At 43.0% G+C, this 16,896-nt stretch overlaps 1 protein-coding gene across 2 annotated transcripts in view; it reads right to left on the minus strand.

Moving 5' to 3' along the window:
- Nucleotides 1-2,455: 2,455 nt before the first annotated feature.
- The window catches only part of LOC120836355 (NEDD8-activating enzyme E1 catalytic subunit), a 30,741-nt gene continuing 16,300 nt past the window's right edge, over nucleotides 2,456-16,896 (minus strand). For both annotated transcript variants that reach the window (XM_040205179.2, XM_040205180.3), the window contains 6 exons: nucleotides 13,941-14,054; nucleotides 10,725-10,815; nucleotides 7,589-7,670; nucleotides 5,858-5,958; nucleotides 4,673-4,791; nucleotides 2,456-2,639 (listed from right to left, as the gene is read on the minus strand). In XM_040205179.2, the coding sequence (XP_040061113.1) occupies nucleotides 2,539-2,639; nucleotides 4,673-4,791; nucleotides 5,858-5,958; nucleotides 7,589-7,670; nucleotides 10,725-10,815; nucleotides 13,941-14,054 (608 nt within the window). In that variant the 3' untranslated portion in view covers nucleotides 2,456-2,538. The remainder of the gene's footprint in view (nucleotides 2,640-4,672; nucleotides 4,792-5,857; nucleotides 5,959-7,588; nucleotides 7,671-10,724; nucleotides 10,816-13,940; nucleotides 14,055-16,896) is intronic.

Here is a 16,896-nt window from a genome sequence, read left to right on the forward strand (position 1 = left end):
CGGAGAACCGCCTTATCTTAACTACGCGCCTGAAATCCTTCCAGGCGGGCGTACACAATATCAAGCGTTTCGAGAAATGCCCGTGGAGTAGAACTATGGGAAAATTCAGAGCCCGCGATGTCGATATCGTCGCCGTTGTGTTAGTACGCCGTCGCGTACTGCAGTCCCCCGTTGGGGGAGGGGTGGGGGGGGGGGGGGGGGCGGTCTTACTACGATAACATGGCGACAGCGTTTACACTCTATGTATTTACGCGAGGCTCGAGTATTTGGGGATAATGCTGCCGGTTGGTGTGCCCCTTTGTGCCTGATATTATCGCCCGTGACGCCAGCGAGTAAGATGGCGACAGGCATGACTGCTCAGTAAACAGGCGTCGGCGGCCATGTTTTGCTGGTTGAAGCGAACCCCCTTGCCCTTGACAGCGAGCGGGGAAATGCGAAAAAAAGATTGTATCGGCCGTTTTGCCAGAACTAGCGACGAGTGTCGTCTGCGCGGTTTCCGGCAACTATTTTGCCATAATCGTGAGCTTAGCGAGGAAATGATTTTTGCTAGCCACAGAACACTACCACGCAGAAAGGGAATGCTTGAACATGTTTTTGTTCTGGATATATATCAGGGATATATATGAGAGAGAGAGAGATGAAGGTAGAGCGGAAGAGGGAATAGCATATAGTGTCGCAGGAGAATAAAGTAAACAAAGTTCCTAGTGGCCGATGGCTGCATGATCTTTTCTCGGATCACTAGTCCGTAATATGATACCTCTTTGTACACAGTAGTTTCTCCTTAACTTAAGTGTGTGAACGATTTCTTTAGTTATCATTGGCCTCATCTGAATAAAAATATATAAAAGATGTGTGTTGCTTTCATGAAACTGGAACTCAGAGTCAGTTCTTGTATAAAACACTGCTAAGTGTAGGCTTTGAAAAAGGACCCTACTTTGGGGAGTTGTATCTTCTTTCTCAATAAAATGATGCAACATGTTTTTAATGGAAATGAATGCCGAAAGAGTATAACAGGTTACCTAAATTTAAAAAAAATCGAGGGTGGTGTTTTTTTTTATTCGCATCGGAATTTTTCTGTTTGATTTTTTTTCCATGTTTGACTAAATATATCCTAACTATTGTATCACACAGATACCTTAGTTATTTTTTAAATATTAGCTATATATTAGTAGAATAATATCTGCAAATTATATCATAATGATTAAATTATTTCATGAGATACAGACCTCCAAAGTTTGCCATTTGTCGTTCGAGCAGGCATGTTTGTCAATTTTTAGAAAAATAAATAAATTTTAAATAAATATGATTACTTTATATTACAAGCAAGCTATACCCATAGTTTGCGCCTAAAACGTATTAGAGTTCTCATAATGTTATCGCTTTAGTTATTCACTCTCAAACGGGCCCCCTCCATCAGTGCGCGTTAATGCAACTGTCCACCACCTCATGCCTTACGACTTTTCCTGTCCCCAAGTATTTTTTCTAGTCAAAACTAAGTTTGGATTCGTTCATACCAGACACTAGACAATAACATATGAAAACATCAGTTCATTTGAAAATGTCGACTAGCCATCCTTTGGTCGATCTTATCTGAAATCACCCTATAGACGCTTTCAGCGCGCGCCAGATTGAGCCGCCATAGCCGACCTTCTCTTGTCTTACCGAGATGCCGAGCCACTGAAGCGGACTTTGACAAGCCTCCACAACGGCCTTGGCTGGGGAGAAGGACACTGTAGCAACTAAAGTGGCAGTAACCTGTCCTGCTGTCGCAATGATGAAGTGAAGCGAACGGAATAAGAGGAAACAAAAACTGAAGGTCGGTTATGGCGGCGCCCATGCACAGCTGCCTGAAAGCGTCTACAAGTTTTGGACAAGCTCAGGACTTGTATCAAACAATCACGCGCTGCTTTAAGGATGCACGAGCAGGATATCGATTCACAGCCATCTCTATGCACTTTGAAAACTGTAGACAACCCCACTTGCACGTGGTCCACAAATGCGCCTGGTCAAATGGAACATGCAGATGCGTCGCTTTCTATAGGATCGCCCGCAGACCAAATCGCGCTTCGGTATGAACTTGTCACACAACAGGGCGGACTACTGGCGTCTCATCATCTTAGTAAATACCCCCGCCGGCTCAAGCACTTTACGCTGGCAGGAGCAGATTGGCGCAAACACGTTGGAACTGCGACTGTGGAACACGCAGGACATTTTGGACGTTTAACCTCAAGAACAATGGAGGCACTATTTGGAGCATTTTGAGTACAAGTCCCTGCGAAGACTGTTTCAGAACACAGACGGCCATGAAGACGCTATGTCACTTTGCACAATTAACCAAGCTACATGTTTATCTATTAAACTCTGAATCAGTTCCCAACTGCATAAGTTGGCATGACGACTCACCAATGGCTGCAAAGTCACAAGCATGGAGAGAAAAGACATTGAGGCACGAGAGGAAAGAGCCTAACCCCGCATTCTTTTATTATAAATAAAGAAACAATCCCATTCTTTTCAAATTTTACAATGTCTGCGTCTTGTTCAGCCGTCGGTAGAAGATTTGAGCGCCACCTTGAAGACGACGGACATGGGGGACGTCACATCAGCCACAACCAGCTCTTGTCCATCAACAAACTCCAGCTCTGGAGGTGGGAAAAGAAACAACAAGTGGGACATGATCGAGCAGTTGGAAGCTCTCTTAAATATAGGCTCTCTGGAGAATACACTGGCATGATGGCACTACCTGTGAGGTGACCCTGGAGCCAGGCACGTAGCCAAGATTTTGTTTCGGGGGGGGGGGGGGGGGGGGTGTTATTGACAAAATGAGGTATGAGGGTGAGGGGGAAGAGGAGAACCCAGCAAAACGGAAAATTTCGGGGGGGGGGGGCCGGGCACCATGGGCCCCACCCCCTGGCTACGTGCCTGCCTGGAGCTGCATTTCACTAAAGCGAAAGTTTTGCAGTATTTATGAGATCACAAGTACAGAGCGCGACACTGTTAGCGCGAACAAGCGATCGCCGGTTTTTCCAGTTTTTCTCTTTGAAACCAAGGGATGTCATCGAAGTCATTATTGCTACTGAAAGAGCTCAATTAGCTCTATAATGTAAGCGATAAAATTTCATGCTCGCTAATACTATTTAGAAGAAAAAGGCAAAAATGCGCGGATGTCGTGTTCGCGCTAACAGTGTCGCGATGTGTACATAGTACTATCTATGATAGATGGTCGTTTATAACATTGCCAAAAGCTTTTTGAGGCAAGAAAGAACAATGGGCAAAACAAGTAGGAAATACACTGAACAACTTATTTTTTACGGGCTCAATATTTTGCGATTTAGGTCAAAGCTTAAGGTTTGGAATAATTCGCAGGTTCTAATTTTCCTGACGCGGTGGGATCTTAACATAGATTCCAATCTGTTTACATTTTACCAGTATTGTTCGCGGGACCTATTTTTCGCGAATTGTAGTCGATTTGCAAACATTAGGTTTTTGCAAAAACTAAGTCGTTTAAAGTATACGGAAACCGCCAGTGTCTTCATTTGGCCTTCAGGATCGTGAATATCAAAACTATATTTCAGATTGATGGGCCAAGTTGCCACAACAGCAGATTCAAAATAGCGCTGAAGTCCCTCATTCCCGGCGAGAGAATTGTGACGTATTATACAGAGATCTCAACGTTTCTACGCATTCCGCAAGCCTCACCCTAGCAATTAAAAACACTGCACGGGTTCCCTGAGCTTCCCACACAAGCGCCAAGCGCAAAGGCAGTTGAAAACTCTGCGTACGACATCACACCCAGCAGTTGGATTTTCGGTTTTTCTCGCGTCCATTGATACATTCAGGTCACATGCTCGTGAAATCCAAATTCATGGGACAAAAATATGCTGGAATTCACCTCTCTAATTTTTTTTCCAAGAACCTCTTCAGCTTCCTTTTAACTCTTAAATATCATCATTTTCTTATTACACAAGGTTTTGACATCAAATTTTGGTTGCACAGTAGCTCTTTAAAAGAATCCTGTAGCGAACCTTCCAATTGGTTTCTTTTAGTTTGGATTCCTCTTCTCACAAAAATAGAGAATTTGGGTGAACCCTATGAAACTTGAACTACACTAAACACCGAGCATCCACCCATTCTACAATAAGCACCCACCCTCAATTTCGTAACAATCTGAAAATACAGAAAGAACATATCTTTACATTAAAAGGTTAAAAGGTGCGAACAAACAGGACGAAAAAAGACACACGTACGTGTCTTTTTTCTACCTGTTTGTTCGTGCCTCTTAACCTTTTAATCAATATGAACCAACTAGCCCCCACCAAAGTTTTATTATATCGTTACATATTGTTGACCTAAGAAGCATCAATCTCCCAGTTTTACATGAGTATCTCCAAATTTGGGTGGGATTTTACTGTAACAGGTTCAAAGCATTCCTCTTACCTAGGGGTTCTCTTCGAGAGATTTCCTTTTAAGTCCACTGCATTAGCAAGCTCAAAGCCACTGCGGCTTTTTTAAGAAAAAATATTTCTAGATGCAAAGTATGACCTAAGGCAACCCAATAGAACTCAGAACCAGAGGTCTCTCCCATGTTAGACCAAGTCATGACGGAGAGCTGTGCAGCCTGCACATAAAGTTGCCGACGAGATAAACAAAGAGGCTCTCGCTAGGCCTGCCTTACCCTTGAGTGTCTTCTTGAGGTTTGCCCTGGTACGTTCCTCGATGGACGCCACTGAGGGCATGTAGAGAGTCCTGTTGCGACCTGCCACGGTCGTAGTCATGCCAGGAGCTTTCATTTGACTGGAAAACATGAAAAGAAGTGTTCCTGATACAATTCATTTTTTTTTTTCCCTCGAGACAGCTTGAGCTAGGGTCACTAGAAAGAAGTGGAAACAAAGGACGGTCTGCCAAATACCGCCATCCTTTCGCCCACCAACAGAGTCGCGGTGAACCTAGAGCAATGCCGCAGAAACTGCATTTTTACTCAGTCAGTCGGTCACACAAGTTCTGGATGGTAACTATGACGAGGTTCCTCTGTCGCCGTGGTGGGGCCTCATGGTTTGTGCTGTGCGCTACTCCACCTCTGAACAATATAAAAAGGGTAAATTTTTTTTTCTAGGTAACTGTCGATGCCAGATAAATAATCCAATGTCGATCACGCCCTGTGCAGGCTAGCTTCCCCCCTTGTTTAGCAAGAACATAACTTCAAAGAACAGGCTGAGAGGGATGTACAGAAGGGAACTTTAAGAGTCCAAGCGAAGCTCCTCCAACCTCCTTCCACTTCAGCAGAGCGAATGCTGAAGGGAGTCAGCTCCTCTCCAGCGTTTGCTCTGCTAAAGCAGAAAGATGTGGTAGGAGCTTCCCCCGAGCTCTTAACCTGCCACCGACTATAAGTACCTAACTAGCCATGTAGATACAACTACTGCCAACATAAGCATAAGTTTCAAGATGGTGGGATGGATGGATTAAAGTTGGCAGTTGCCTCAATTGTGAAGGTACAGGTAGACTTCCGTTACGCTCTATTTTAGGACTATGCTCATACCAGCAATGAGCGGGGCAGCTGGGTACCAATGTGTTGCTTTATTAATTTTGAGGACCCTGAATACAAAAAGAAACAACATACAACTGACCAAATAAACTTTTTTTTTTTAAAGAAGTACAGTATATATGCGTAAAACGAATCTTGAATTATAGCTCTAACCACCAAATGAAGCTGTTGCACCCAAAATATGCGCAAAAAAAAACTAATGAACAAAACTGCTAAGAAGAGAAGCGTACAAAAAAAAAAAAAAACGCCAGTGGAGGGGAAAACAGCAAGGCGATACAGCCCGAGCAAGGCGAACCGGGTGGTGAAAGGATCACTCACAACTCGGGCCTGCTGACCAGGTGGTCAAAGATGTCCTGGAGCTTGGCACTCTCGTCAAACTGCAGCGTGGTCGGCACCTGGCTGCAGGCCAGGCACTTCTCCTGCGCCCGCCGGTCACGCACGCATTCACCCTCACAATGCATACGAGGTAAGAAAAGTGCACCAACGAAGATCTCTGATCGGAATGGGCTCGCGCTCTCCAAAAATAAGGTAAGTGCGGCACTATTAGTCGCCGACAGTGTGAGAACGACAAGGCGCGTCTTTCTCCTCCCTGTCATTCTTACCTTGTTTGTGACCGTAATAAAAATGAGGCTCAACACTTCCAATGGAATTCGTAAAATCGTGGTGGATGGTGCTGGCTTGCGTGGCCATCAGTTGATGACCTAAACTACCCCGTGAAACAATGCCCTTTGGCCAATGTGCTCGTAGCTGTATGCGTGAAATAAATGCAACCTACCCTTTCCCGGTTGTTTTCACAACCCTGCTATAATCAGTTATTCAACTACATAGCACAAAACGTTTGCGAAAAGAAGGCATGCAACCTAGCAATCGCGGTTTAACGACTATTTTCCGACAGGAATACGTGCCGTCCGCATTTATCACATTACGTTACGACACCTCGCCGAGCAAAAAGCATCGAAACCAGTAATTACAACTGTAACAAAGAACAAGTATCTGGTTGATTAGACTATGCTAAAAGTTACAAAAGATTACAGTGAAACCCATTTAGAACCAACCCATGTACAGTGAATTATTGCCAATATTGATCTCACGGAAAATTTAAATAAAGATGCATGTAAAAAGTACTTTTTATTGCGAACTAGATATTGCCTATATCAAACTTTTCCCCCCGGGAAGGCTTCCAAAACGCAAGAACAATCCTTTCCTAGCCTGTTCTTTCCCCTAAAAAAGAAGTGGGAAAGAGAGAAAATTTCAAAAGCTCAAGTTGCAAACAAACTTGAGCGAAGAGAAGCGATTCAGAAGGGGAGAAAGCTAAAAAAATATTCTGCACGCACAAACAATGAAAAAAGGAGATAAGCTAAAAAAAAGGAAAACTCTGCATGCATGCAAAACAAAAACAAAAAAATTACTGCACATTGTTACAAGGCAGAGGGTCAAGAGATGAGAAAGAAAGAGAAGCTCTCGCCTTACAACGAACACATTGTGGAAGTTCGTTGTAAATGGTTTTTGCTATATCGAACTACTTGCTATATCGAACTGATCATAGCGTTTCCTGCTGTTCGTTATAAACGGGTTTGACTGTATAATTAAAAATAATAACTGTATATTACATACTTTGTATGCACACCACAAGAAACAATGACATGCCTGTAATGTTTTTGTTTTTTTCCCATTTCCATTCATCCACTCTTTCACATACAATGAAAACGATAATTTATGCAAAATAATTCAAATGCTTTTTTTCTTGCTACTAATCAATGCAGTAAGAGCAATTTCGGAGACCTCTCAAAAAGTGAAAATTATGAGCTCTGAAAATAATCAAATTACCAGTTTGCTCGCTGTAGAGAAAATAAAATAAAGCATACACGAAATGAGCAATTATATACCCACAAATGTTTGATCAATGAGAAACAACCTGACTGTACTTGTTACAAGTACCAAACAGGTCTGATTAAGACCTTTCCACCTTCAGGAATGAAGTAGCCAGAATTCAATTGAGAGTACCAAGGGCATGCAGACACTCCAGAAGCTGAACTAGCCGCAACTAACGTTTCTCTCTGCCTCGAACGTGTAGGTGTAGAGTCCGTCAGTGTCGTTGAACACCATGTAGTTGTTCAGGGGATTGGAGCAGCTGAAAACAAAGCAAAAGAACATCTGCTCTACACCCTGCATTTCGGTACCATCTCAGATTTGTACGCTGCATTCGCAATATGTTCACACAGCAACACCACCTTGCTTATTACAAATGGCAGTTCTATTTCCCCGAAATACTGGTCTTGAAACCTCTAACCTACGCATGAAGATTGAAGAATAATATGAATAATTAAAACAGTAATTTTATTAGATGATTCGGTAATGTATCGTATCAGCCCGTCCAAGCCACAGGTTTGTGGGACGGAGCACGGCTGTTAGCTTTGTGGTGTATTTACAAGATAAACGGGTTACAGAAATCAGCCCGGTTAGAACACGGCTGCATGCTGTCGCTCGGGTAGGCAGTCAGTCAGTTCACGCGATAGTCTCGTGCGCACGCTGCACGTCAAGGCACGAGCACTGCCACAGATATAACAAGCTTCACCCTCTAGTATCAGTTTTGTTGGCGTCAAATACCGTGGAGCATCGGAACTTGGAAAATATGGAATCATTGGAAATATTTGCCCAGCAGAATGAAATAGTAATATAAAAAGTATTGCCCATTCTCAGCATATGACATTTGTGCAAAAAAAAAGCCAACCTTCATTGGCCGTAAGAAGAGGCTGATAGAAAAATGTCAAAAAGAGACTAGAAGCAACTGAATCGGAGAACAATGTGCACCCTCAGAATTACCAAATGTTATTATTCAAATCTCTCGTCCAGCAACAAATCAAGTTGGGCATTTATTTTTGGGTAAGATTTTTACAGGTTTGCCGGTGGAGTGTGATTGAAGGAAAGCTTTCCCCTGGGATGCATCCCTTATGTATGTAATTCTGGAAGCAAATGTTTTCAGGTGAGATGGAACAGCCTGCATAAAATGACACCAGGTTGTCTTTGCTTTGACATTCCATTGTTAAAGGGATAAGTTGGGCTTAGTGCTCTCTGCTTTGAGCACCCCACTCATAATCCTACTTACAGAAAAAAATAATTGAAAGAAATTAATAAACAAGTTAGTTTCTCTTTAGCTGTTTGACAAACAGCTAAAGAATACCAAACAGGACAATGAGCAACACATGAGGGGTGAAGACATTTCTTAAGAACACAAGTAGTATATTGGCATCAAAACTGGAACCCGCAATATGGACACTTCTTTAACAGTAATAATAATACTAATGTTTATTTCCATCAAGAGTTGATGCTCCCAATGACCAATTTATAAATTTTATGTGGAGTAGATGACATATTTTCGCCCCTAATTGGCGATTATTGCCCTTATGCCCAGAACGGTAAAATAATAGCCTTTTCCAAAAAAATTTATATGGAAAAAGCATCAAGCAAATCAGTCCTATACACAAACTCAATTCTCCTACGTCACGCTGCGGTGGTGGCCAATCGGGCGCACTGCCGGTCTGGGGTGGTGGGCAGAAGTCGCGGTGCGAGACATGCATTCCTGCATTCTTTTGGGAGAAATCATACAAAAAAACCTGCCTTAGCGTCGAAATGCTGCGACGGGGGCTATACCAAGAGAGTCTGGAAAGGTTTGAAGATCAGTTTTCATGTGTTTCTGCCCCCTCCGTTCGTCTGAGAACGTGGATAGTAGCCGTGACAAGGGCAAACCAGACGCTGTCGAACTACAATTGCTTGTGCAGGCAACACTTTGTGCTCGCCAGATGTAGTTGTTGTGTTCCAACATGAAAGATAGAAAACCGCCAAGTTGTCCGGACCACCCGCCGGTTCAGTGCGTCTTCAAATTCACACGGCCGCCTGATCATTCGAACTTTCGTCAGCTCTTTCGAACTTGTCTGCTTTTTGTCCTTTGCTCGTTCAAACAAAAGCGGGCCGTAGACCAAACTTTGACCCGATGATATCAATAAGTAATTGCAGGCCTCAAAAGACTTAAGTTGGCTCGGTGTAAACAGTAGATACAAGATGTTGATCATTGGTACCAGTGGCCATCACCGACTTGCGACGCTTGGTCTGTTCCCGCTTCTGATTTTCAGTATCGACGTCGATCATCGCCGCTACCTTCTACACTTTTGCAGCACGAGCGATGTTGCGACCGAAAATAGCTAGAAGAATCTCATCATGGTTTTGGCGTCCATTCTGCGGCGTTCATGCGAATGAATCGCCGCACGTCAAATTATTTACGCAATGTTTAGCAGTGTAACGAACCTTGATAATTTCGCTCAGGCGATTAAAGTGGTAAGACATTGCTATGAGGACGTAGAATCGACAATTCCAACACGAAAAAGAGTATGCAGACTCACACGGACACCGACAACGTTACATTCCAATGGTTTGTTGACACGGGATGCGGTGCTTCTTGCCCGCACTCCATTGCACATCCGTTCGAACTGTCGTCTGCTCTTTCAATCTTGTCTACTTTTTGTCGTCAGCTCGTTCAAACGACAACGGCCCGTAAACCAAACATTGACGCGGTGATTGTGATAAGAACTAAGTGCAGGCCTCAAAACACTTTTGAAGGTTGGTTGGGGTAAGTAGGCTAAGTGTAAACAGATACAAGAAGATGTTGATCATTGTTATCAGTGGCCATCACCGACTTTTAATGCCCGATTCTACTTGCGGTTTTTCAGTATCGACGTCCACCATCTCAGCTACGGTCCACGCTTTTGCAGCCCGAGCGACGTCGCGACTGAAAATAGCGAGATGAATCTCATCGTGGGAGTCGGGCTTTAGTGCCCATTCTGCGGCGTCCACGTGAAATGAATCGCCGCACGTCACATTATTCATGCAAAGTTTTGCGGTGTAACGAGCCTCGTTAATTTTGCTGAAGCCGCTCAAGTAGTCAGACATTGTTAGGAAGACGTGAAATCAACAACTCCAACGCAAAAAAGAGCACGGGGACTCATACCGACGCCGACAACAATGCAATTCAATGGTTTGTTTATGGGCGACGGCGAGCTTCTTGCCCTCCGTCCACCGCGCATGCGCGGCGCCGGTGGCGTCCGCTAGGGGCGCTCCAGTTTGTTTGTAAACATGAGTTGGTGTGTAAAAAAACAAAAAAACATGTGTTGCACACAAACTATGTCCATACCTGGTAGCAATCTTGAAGACTTCGTTAGCACAGATGGCTGCAATGACCGCATTGGTTGAAGCCACAGCCGGGATAATCCTCTTGATGACACCTGAACATAGAGACGTGTGACCAGTGACTTCCCTACACACCCCCAGGGGAGGGGTGTACACTCCCCATGTTTTTCTGAAGGCACCCCCTTAAATCACAACGACTCCCCTATTCTCAATGCCTCACCCCCCTAACCCCCCTCCCCTAAAAATTTAGACATGCCCCCTAACTTCAATTCCTGGGGAAACCCCTGCGTGTGATAGAGACGTCTCCTACTTCTCCTCTAAGTTAGGAGGCTGTACAGTAAAAGAAAGTACGCATATCCACTAAGAACTTTATAAACTCAAAACAAAAACAAAATATCCAAGAATTAAGACTAAAATAAAACCAGGCGGTTAATTTTTGTACTTTATACCGTAATATCCCGAGAGATGCCCCACCCGAGAAAGATAATTGATTTGGTATTTTCTTTTAAACACCGAAAGATACCCCACTACTAGTAATCAGTGTTCGGATCAATGATTACCTCGGCGTAAATGCGGCTAGTTAGCGGACATTGAACTGGAAATTGTGCAGCCATCTCTGCTTCGCTGTCCCTCGCCGCGATAATAAGTTTGGCGGGAAAACATGATCTAAAATTAGTGTTTTTTTAACTTCTCTTGGGTACACCCCGAAAGTTAGCCCACTCTTTATTTCACCCGATTTGCTCTCAATTTTATGTGGGCTATCTCTCGGGATATTACGGTAGGTAGAGCCCAGCATATCTGCGGATTTCCCGCGGATACCCGCAGTAAACTGTTGGATTCGGATAAAAATGAATCAGAATTGGCGGATTGCGGATCAGATGCGGATACCATAGGGCTTTGGATGCGGATATCCGCAGATCAGGATCCGTTTTTGCCAAGGAGGCCCAGAAACGTGTGCGACCGTACAGTGCAGAGTGAATAAGTGAATGACACCATGAAGTGCATCCTCGAATGTATTGCGGGGGCAAACTGATTGCTTAGATAAAAGGTGCAAATCGGGGAGAAAAATGTTCTTTGCGTCAAAAAAGATTTGATTCTCACCAAAGATCGCTTTCGAACGTTCTATATCGCCAAAACTAATGTCCCTAGAGAAAGTAAAGAATGCAGAACTACCAGTCGTCTCAAGAAGCGTGTTCTTGTTTGGCAGGGAAAGAGCAGAAAACATTCTTTGGGCAAAGAAAACCCAAAACGTACAACCCACAAAAAAGTAAAAGAAGCCTGCAAGTGGCTCCTTTGCCTACAAGTATATACTGAGGAGACTGAACTCGACCCTCTGGAGTAGTGGAATTTGTCCCAGCACGAGTTTCTGGACCTCATTCTTGTAGCGCAGTTAGTGCATACCGTCATAGCATCAAGTGCACCAACGGAGACAGACTTCTCATTAGTGGGTCTAATGACGAACCAGTCTGAATCCGTCCAAGTTGACAATATTCTGTTTCTTCTATGCAGCAACCTCGACAAGTGAAATGTTGCAGGTGTGTGTTTTCTTTTTTTCGACAGTTGGCACTTAGTTGTATATGGTTCCGAGCATGCAGTTGAGGGTTCGTGTTTAGAGCTTTAACCGACTGGAGCTGTTGCCATTACTGAATATTGTGATACTGTCCCCAGTGGTGTACTCGCGCCTTACCACACATACACAAGTATTTTTCTGCGGCAAGTGAGCACCTTTCCTCTGCCACGTTTTTATTCTTTGGTCTAAATAAACAGACACAATGTTATTGGTCTGTTCTTTGTCTATAAAATATGCGTCTGCTTCAAGTGGGTCGTACAAAGCAGAAATAAAAATAAATATAAATTTCCTTCCTTTTGAGCCAATCTTCTGAAAAGATTCTGTCACGACTCCCAAGACGTTCTAATAACTGCGATCATCTTTCGAGCGATGCAAAGTGTCTCTGGAAGGATGATGGCTTATTTTATAAATACGATCAAACAGAATATGATAAAATTAGCTTCACCATATTGTTACATGAAGAGTTCATTGTAGAAAGGTAGGGAGACAGCTTATAGAATACCATCCACATGCTTGTTTAATTTTTTTTTATTCATGTTTGATTTTATTATGTAAAATGAATGCGCAGATTAAGTCTGATGCGGTTCTGAATTTCGCGCATGCAGTTTGGATGCACATACAAAGTCTGCAGATGTGGATCGGATGCAGATACAATTATTGAAAGGGGCACTGACACCCCAAAGGTCGTATTTATTTTATTGTCTAAAACGATGCAAGTTGCAGTCATAGACACGCAAAAAACACCGCATCGCAAAAAAAAAATTTTCACGCGCGCGCGCGCGCCTTTTTATTTTTGGCGTTTGATTTTCCCGCCTCTCGCCTCCTCGCTTCTTTTGATCGGTGACGTCAAGAATCATGAAATTTAGAAGCTTTGTAGGCGACATCTCTATAACATTTAATGACGGCAATCCTAAAACATGTTTTTTAACGCAATTGCGAACGCACTACGGCCCTTCTTTTTGAAATACCAAAAATCGGGAGTTCGTTGTGGTGCCGTCTCCTGGATTTGTATCCTCCAACGGAAAACAGGCGATACCGCTCAAAACCTGTCCGCCGCAACGCCGGCGCTCGCTCCTTTCCTCCTCGCTTTGGGTAGCCATGGCAACAGCAGGGAGTGGTGAAAGAAAGGGGACTCTCAGGTCTCCGCAATTTTTGACGTCAAGGCACCGGCGCCGATTGCGCGGGAACTTCGAATTCGGCATTTGGAAATTGTTTTTTTACCTCACAAATACTGAATTCCCAAATTTCAAATTTTGAGGGTAATGTCCCGGCATCGTTTGCAATCGTTTCGGATAATTAAAAAAAAAAAAAAAAATGATTTTGATGTGTCAGTGCCCCTTTAAAAACATTGCAGATGCGGTTCGGATGCGGATCCGATGCGGATGATCAAACTGTTATCCATGCAGGGCTCTGTGTATAGGATATCTGAATACATGGTGTCTCAATGGTATGATAGCAGTTGCATCTAGAGCATAGTAATCAAACTAAGTAATTATCTGAGATTTCTTCCGTTTCTTTTTTTGTGCCTTAAAACTTACTTCATTAGTGACTTCCAGAATGCGATGTTGCCACAGAATGCTGCAGCAGCCCGTGCACATTAACAACACAATTTAGCTCAATTTGTATCAATGCTATAACTACGCTCCTCACCTTGCGTGAGCCTGTAAGTGACTCCAGCAATGTTGTATTCCTTGGCGCGCTCCAACGCCTTTTCGTGCACCCACTGCACATGGTCCGGATTGTCTCCGTCAATGAAGATGCCATCTGCAAAGCACTGCCCCTAAAACTTCCGCCTGCCTGCTACTGACAAGCTATGCTACGTGAAGTACTCGTCTGTCGGCAATCCAGCAAGGAAACCTGACCACTTCATTAGAGGGAAAGGCTCTTTACAAGCACCGCAGTCACAGTGCCTGCGAGTGCCGAATCACTGAGTAGAACTGTTGCAGTGACTGCAATAGACAGCTATTTAGGCACACTGTGGTGCGAACATTGGTGCCTCCAGCGATGTGATTGGTTCGAGTTGTTTTGGAGCACCTTTTTGGAGCAGCCAAAAGTCGATTTTAGAGCAGCAAAAAGTACTTCTGGAGCATGAGCAAACATTTCGTTTTCATTCACACCGGTGCAAATATCACGTTAAGATTTATGTGTCTATGCCTACTTTGGCTTTCTGCTTCTGTGCAGCCTTTTGATGGCATCAACAGCGCGGCAGGCTTGACTCCCTAGCTACCAGTTTGGTTGCATGTAGAAGCACAAGGCACAGTAACAAGATGCCAATTGATGAACGGTAGTACAAACTGCTGTGCATGGATATTTTAGGTATGAAATCAAACGTTAACCAAATAGTATACCGTAAAAAACTGGGCAAGTGCCCACTCAAAATTTAGAGATAATCGCGACAAAATAGGGGATGGGCACTTGTCCAATCATCAATTTTACATATAAATGTACTGCGCGTATTTCCTCAGATCTTGTAAATTTGGGTGTGGGCACTTAATGTGGAATGGGCAGATGCGCGGTATTCTACGGTAGCCCGCTGAAATAATGCCAGAACATAATTTTGAGCAATTAAATTGATGTTTCCATTAAGGGGACACACCCCCTAGGGGGGTCTACTTTTGAACCTTTGTCTTAAAATTAACGAAATTTACAGGGTAGGCTGGTGGTCATGCTAGAGGGTGTATAACAAAATTTCAGGTCTGCCGGTTAAATGAGAAGGAGATTAGAGTAGCTTCTATCAGCAACACGCCTACGTACATTGTTTAGTTACTCTATCGTCAGAAAACTATCACAATATTAAAGATTTTTATTTGCTAGATATGTAGAAGGATGCCTAGAGGGTGCGGCTATCGAACGTTTTTAGGGACGAAGCTCCTAAGGGGCTAGCCATGTCCGTATGTCCGTCCGATGTCCGGCGTCGGGTGCTCGTGCTCACAAGCATGTGAGCACGTGCTCTCGTGCTCGTGTAGGGAAAAAAAAAACTCATCTCCACGTGGTGAATGATGTTGATTGGGGCGAAGCTCTGGTGGTGCTTGTCTGCATAGACGCTGAGCCGCAGCATGCCGAGCCTTTCGTTCGTTTTCATTCATGCCAGAAAGAGAATGTGTGGTATGGAACGTGGTTATATATGCACCACCAGAGCTTCGCCCCAATCAACATCATTCACCACGTGGAGATGCGGTTGTTTTTTTAAGCTTGAATCGGTCGTAGTATGCGACAAACACCACAGCGGAGGTGGCCGCAGTACATGGCTCACTGATACGTAAACATTAGACTTTATCTCAGTTTCGCTTGACATATAATAAACTCATTTCGGAAAAAAAAAAAAAAAAAAGAAAACAAAAACTATCTGTGATTTTGTAAAAAATATAATCACATGGCCTACAAATCAACCAGCGCACTTTTTGATCTTTTACCATGTGCAACGGTTCCCGGACATTTCATCGAACGCCGTTTCGTCGAACGCCTTTTCATAAAAAAGATGGACGTTTCATCGAACACCGTTTCATCGAATTGCTGACGGCTGTTTCATCGAATGTCTTTTTTATAAAAAGTGTGAAAGGCGCTCTTTTATGCACAAATCAAGTGCATTTTCGTGTCATTCACCCATTTCATCGTCAGGTGTTTTAATGTCCAAACTTGTAGCTGTTACAATTTATTTTGATGCAAGTAACCCATGAGGATATTTGTACAGATTTTTATGTTTGTTTCGCATATTGTGCTTCTCTGTTCACCCCCTCTGTATTACCCGATGGGCCTTGAGGGTATTGTAACAAATAAATAAAAAGTCACACTCCCGGTAAGAGCGCACTCCAACTCATGGAGGCCAGAAGGCGACTTAGGTTTTGCGCAGGCGCAACAACTTTAGCCATGTGAGCCTCCTAGCCTCTCATGTCTTTCTATTGATACATTTTACTGCCCGAAGCTTGCAGTAGCTAAAGCTGAGGTGCTACTTATGAAACTACAACGAAACACTGTTTTTTTTTTTTTTTTTCTAAAAAGTTATTTATTTTTATAATTTTTCTCTTTTGCAAAATTGGTAAACTTTTTAGTCTTCTGTATCTTCGACAAAATGTCAACATTTTTTATAAAAGACATCCGTAAAGTGAAAAAAAAAAAGTTCCATAGTCGCATTCCTTATTAAATTTCAGTCAGGAAAAGGGAAGAATGAGCCTTCCCTGTTTTGCCATTATCAAACGATAGATTGACTAAAATGGAATTTATACCAAAAAGTGGAACAGAGAAAAATGCATTCAAAGTGCTCCAAACCCTGTTTTCTTTAGCTTTGGTGGACTGAAAATAATTTATAAAAAAATAACTATTCAGTGAAAATTAATTAAACTTTTCAAGAATACTCTCTAGATGTTGGTGGATATAAATATGTCATTTTTCAAAATCAACTTTTTTTGCAGAAGTTTTTTTTCTGGGCAGTGTCTCCCCTTAAGTTCTAAGGGTTGTAAGTAAGACTGCAGTTCGTGATTTAGATAAAATACAAAGCTTTTGTTATTTCATTATGAAGATTTATTAAAAATTATAAGCAGAACAAAATTATAAAAAAGATGAGCCTGTGAACAATAATTAAGCTTTATTTAAAAGAAACAAAAACAAA

The sequence above is a fragment of the Ixodes scapularis genome, unplaced genomic scaffold (assembly GCF_016920785.2).
Source record: "Ixodes scapularis isolate PalLabHiFi unplaced genomic scaffold, ASM1692078v2 PGA_scaffold1__304_contigs__length_218370807, whole genome shotgun sequence".
Lineage (NCBI taxonomy): Eukaryota > Metazoa > Arthropoda > Arachnida > Ixodida > Ixodidae > Ixodes > Ixodes scapularis.